Source organism: Beauveria bassiana (genome assembly GCF_000280675.1).
Source record: "Beauveria bassiana ARSEF 2860 unplaced genomic scaffold BBA_S00108, whole genome shotgun sequence".
Classification (NCBI taxonomy): domain Eukaryota; kingdom Fungi; phylum Ascomycota; class Sordariomycetes; order Hypocreales; family Cordycipitaceae; genus Beauveria; species Beauveria bassiana.
In genome coordinates, this window is record NW_007930943.1 from 3077 (window position 1) to 7806 (window position 4730).

Here is a 4730-nt window from a genome sequence, read left to right on the forward strand (position 1 = left end):
TATATGCAAGCACCTCCCGGATCATCTGTTCTATCAATCACGACCGTCAAATGTAAGCGTCTTGTGGGTTCCACGACATAGCAGACTGTGATCACCTACTCCAGGCCGAGAGTCCAATTTTGACTATGACGATAAGTAGAAGAGCATTTGGAACAGTCAGAAGGCTCCGTGCGCCGGCGGAATCCGCCATCGTTCGTGGCTTGTTCGCAAAACAGGTACACCCCAGTTCACCGCGTCCCCCAATTTCGATGTAAAAAAACCGAAATTGGGCGGGTGGGGCAGGCGCGGGCGGCCTGGTCTGTCTCAGCAGAACGAGGCCACTGATCAACATTGACTAAGATCAGTTTGCGGACGCTAAACCTATACTACCCTGCATGAATTGTGCTTCCTAAATATGTACATTGACAGAAGCATTTTCGGTATATAATAGCTGGGCTGTTATTTACCCACACCTTTTATTGTGCAGTGTCCGCAGCTCATCTTCATCACCGTGGCCACTTACTGCTGAGAGAGAGGGCCTGCCTACTTTGCGGTGCTGGCTAGCAGCGGGAAGAGGCGCAAAACATGGTAAGGCTTGCGAAGCCAGTCCCGATTAAGCTACCCTCAGCCAGCTGATTGGTGGAGGGCTACCCGCTAGCAGCGGGGTAGAAAGCTGATAACTGTAGCCACTTCGTGCTTGTAGCTGTCTCTTAATCTGTTTCTTCCGACGAAGAAAATGCTCGCCATACTGCAGAAGGCATTCTTGGCTCTGAAGTTCATTCCCAAATCAAGTCAGAAACTCTTCAGGAAAGTCTGTGAAATCAACTGCCACATTTGCGCACGCGCCTGTAGCAGCCTAATATGGCACGACCTTATCTGGTTGGCAATGCTTTTGTAAGCCAGAATGGGCTGAGAGCAGCGGTCATCGCACAAAGTCTACAGACTTATATTCCCACAAAGAATAAGTGCTGTATGTATTAATATATCATCAGACGGAGACGAACAATTTGGAGCCCGCGAACCGAAGCATGAAGGCCACCTCGCTGGTAATCACCTGCGGTGCACTCGCTGTAGCCCAGCAGACGGCTCTTTGGGTGCCTGACTGCGGCGATGAGGTCTTGATGCTCGGCACTAATGTTGCAGATGAGTTTAAATCTCTGAACACACTCAGTGTGGAAGATATCAACACGATCCTCGCATTTAACACGTATACAGTGGTATATGAAAGTACCGCACCGTCGGGGTTCCGATACGACAGAGGTTACCTTGTGAAAGACCCACCACCGCAACAAATTGTCACAACTTGCACGACGCCTCTCTCGGGCATAGGGGGAGCCACTAGAGCAACGCCGACAGGGCTTTCATCGACAAGTACCCAAGCTAAGACGGGAAATGCCACAATTGCCGCGGCCTCACGGTCTCCACAGGTGGCAACTGCTACTTCTTGCTATACCACCGGGCAGCCAGTGTCGAAATCTGCCGTAGTGATGAATCAGGTTTTCAGCTTTTGCGGCGTCCATACTAGTTTAGCCACACCCACAAGAATCTCTTCGACAGTGACATATGGCGGCCTGAAGATGCTGTTCCAAGTCAATCCGGCGACTTGCGACCCAGAAGGCGGCGCGACCCGGAGAGACGTGATGTTCATCAGACCAACCGGAGGCATGCCAACCGACTCGATGCAAGTTTTTAACAGAGCGCTATGGCCGTGCGTACATCTGTGGAACCTATGGGAGTATTGTCAGTCTACCCTTCATAGTTTATGGGCCGTGCTAACCGGTCCTAGGCAATGACGACCATAATAATGAAGGGCGAGGTGGCTCTGGCATTTTGGATTGTGTGGAATTCAGCCTAAGACCTTTGTAGTGTGTGAATGGGGGGTGCCACCGGAAACCTCACATGGAATCTTCCATTTGAGAGGCCAAAGCGAAACAAAGTCTGCTCCAGAAGCAGTTTTTAGGGGCATTCCTGCTTCGTGTAGCCGGTGAGCTGCAATGTCGTGACCCTGTACGAGAAGCTTGGCCGCTGCTGGAAATTTATATTCCGGTTGGCCTCCCAGCACCTCCATAGGTTTTCTCGAATCGTACATCTATCCAGACGACGCAGATATTTTCAGCCTTTCTCTTTCAAGACATTCTCCACCGCGGGACAAACTCGCTGTATCACTGCCTGCGGCTCTTTGTCCGAGCCTACTAACGTCTCCTCGCCCTCTTCATCGCACAAACACACGCAGCCACTGCATCGTCAATGTCGACCCGCCGGTACGCCAACTACATCACGTTAAGGTTGTCGCCCTCTATACAAAACAAGGAGGCCAGTCTGCTTCTGCTTCAGAAAACACAAATCCTCTGCCACGACTTTCGTCACGCCATATCTGTTCTTCGGCCGAGACACCACAGACTCGCGATCCCGGCGGCGGACTCAGCGCAGCCCCAAAGCTGCTAGGAGTGCTTATGAACGAGAAACTCTCGATCTGAGGCACTAGTTCCGCGGCCGTTCAAGAAGGGCGAGTCAGAGGCGTTGGTATCGACGAATTCTTGCTTGGAGTGGGCTTTCACGTGGGGTTTGTGCAGAGTGGCGACGTGTATGGTATGTTTGATGCGGCTGCCGCAGAGGATAGAGGATATGAACTCGCTCGACGTGATGCTGCCGGTCTGGTTCGTTGTCGCAGAGGGCAGGATGTCGACGCCAAACGGCCTAAAACCAAGCGACGGCAGATTCAGCATCAGTGCTGCGCTGAAATGGCCAGATGATGCAGTGACAAGAACATCGTATGACGCGTTCATCATGAACTTGAGCAGTGGTACCGTAGCGCCTCTGGAGCAACCTGCGAACAGGAACGTACCTAGTTCAAGTCGCTTTCCGGCTTGCCATAACATTGATGCCTTAGGCAGTATGGGCTCCTGATGCGGTAACAACTTGCCGCCGAGCGTGCTCCATCGTGGGCCGCCCGTATACGGAAGAAAGCCGTGTCGGAAAGCGCGTGATGGACAACTAGCAGCCAGAATCAGCTACGAAAGGGATTCCGGCTTTGACGTCAGAAAAAGGCGTTGTTGAGTGCGATTAGGTGTGTACTGTATCAAATATAGTTTGAGCTTGTTCTTACATTCGTGCAGCACGCACATATATTTCCGCAGCGAATACTGTCCTTTTGCGTTCTCAGCAATCGCTCTCCTGCATCAGCAATCTCGATTGACCGCAAGCGCTCGACTGGCGGCTCGTCTCATCATCTCACTGCTATCATGACGCGCCCACAGAAAATGGTCATTGTCGGTGCCGGCCCGGTTGGGGCATTGGCAGCGCTCTATGCCGCTCAGCGAGGCTACGTTGTTGAGGTCTATGAGCTACGCCCAGGTACGTCTTTCTTTCAGGCAAGCCCTCGTGCCGGCCTCACAACTCTCCCATTTTACTCAAGTGCTGACAGTCCACATATCTTCGTGATCCTGGCGTTGGCCGCCTCAGCCCCGGAAAGTTCATCAACCTCGCTCTCTCGGAGCGCGGCATGAACGCCTTGCGTCACGCGGGGCAGCCAGAGCTCCTCCAACGCGTCCTTGATGCCTCCGTGCCTATGCGGGGCAGAATGACCCACGGAAAAACGGTGTCCGGGGACCTCTACGAGGTATCTCAGGATTTCGATGCCTTGGGGAGAGTAGGTGGCGGCCAGTCGCAGCAGCGACCTGATGTTTTGAGCTAACGGCCGATTGTGGCAGACCAACTTCGCCATCGATCGGGCAGCTCTCAATGCCAACCTTCTTGACTGCCTCGACGGGCTTCCCAACGTAAAGCTATTCTTCAACCATAAGCTCATCCATGTCGACTTTCATAGCTGCACGGCCCTGGTGGAGGATCGAGACTGGCTCTCCCTGAGCATAGAGGTCAAGTTTGACATTATGGTCGGTGCTGACGGCGCGCACTCTGCTGTCCGCTACCATATGATGAAGATTTCTCGCATGGACTACCAGCACGAGTACCTCGATGTCCTCTGGTGCGAGCTCCGTATGAAGCCTGGCAAGGTTCGGGGCGACACAGCGCACGCATGGAAGATCTCACCGAGCCACCTGCACATCTGGCCCGCGGAAGATTCCATGTTTATCGCCACTCCCAACAAGGTAACGACATCTGGCTGCCTCCTGCACAACAAAAGATTCATCGTCCATCGTCGCTGACTGGCTCAGGACGGTTCGTTTACCTGCACCCTTTTTATGCCAGCGAGCCGCTTTGCGGCATTGGCAGCCGACGAATCACGAATCCTGCCATTTTTCGACGCAAACTTTCCGGGCGTCCGCAATCACATCTCTGACACGTCCCTGATCCGATCGTTCAGCGAGTGCCCGCATCGGTCGCTGGTCAGCATCAAATGCAGGCCGTTCCATTTCGGGTCGTCTGGCGTCATCGTGGGTGACGCAGCGCACGCCATGGCTCCTTTCTATGGCCAAGGCATGGACGCGGGCATGGAGGATGTCCGTCTTCTGTTTTCCGTGCTGGATAAGCACGCGCATGCGACAGGGGCGGCTTTGCGCGGTGAACAAGGTGAAGACGACGAAAACAACAACTCGTCCAGCAGGGCTGCGAAAATTTGCGGGCGGGCACTGGCGGAGTACTCCGCTAGCCGCTGGCGGGATGCCCACACCATCAACGACCTGGCGATGCAGAACTACCGAGAAATGCGAACATCTCAATCCACTCTATATAAGCTTCGCAAGGCTCTGGAGGGATTCATGTACGCCACTTTTCCGTCCCTCGGATGGCAG

At 53.7% G+C, this 4730-nt stretch overlaps 1 protein-coding gene across 1 annotated transcript in view; it reads left to right on the forward strand.

Moving 5' to 3' along the window:
• Positions 1-1007: 1007 nt before the first annotated feature.
• BBA_10249 (kynurenine 3-monooxygenase) overlaps positions 1008-4730 on the forward strand; it is a gene marked incomplete at both ends in the record, with an annotated part of 3881 nt that continues 158 nt past the window's right edge. The window contains 7 exons of the mRNA XM_008605346.1: positions 1008-1719; positions 1766-1844; positions 2465-2636; positions 3069-3314; positions 3404-3628; positions 3690-4088; positions 4155-4699. Coding sequence (XP_008603568.1) covers positions 1008-1719; positions 1766-1844; positions 2465-2636; positions 3069-3314; positions 3404-3628; positions 3690-4088; positions 4155-4699 — 2378 coding nt within the window. The remainder of the gene's footprint in view (positions 1720-1765; positions 1845-2464; positions 2637-3068; positions 3315-3403; positions 3629-3689; positions 4089-4154; positions 4700-4730) is intronic.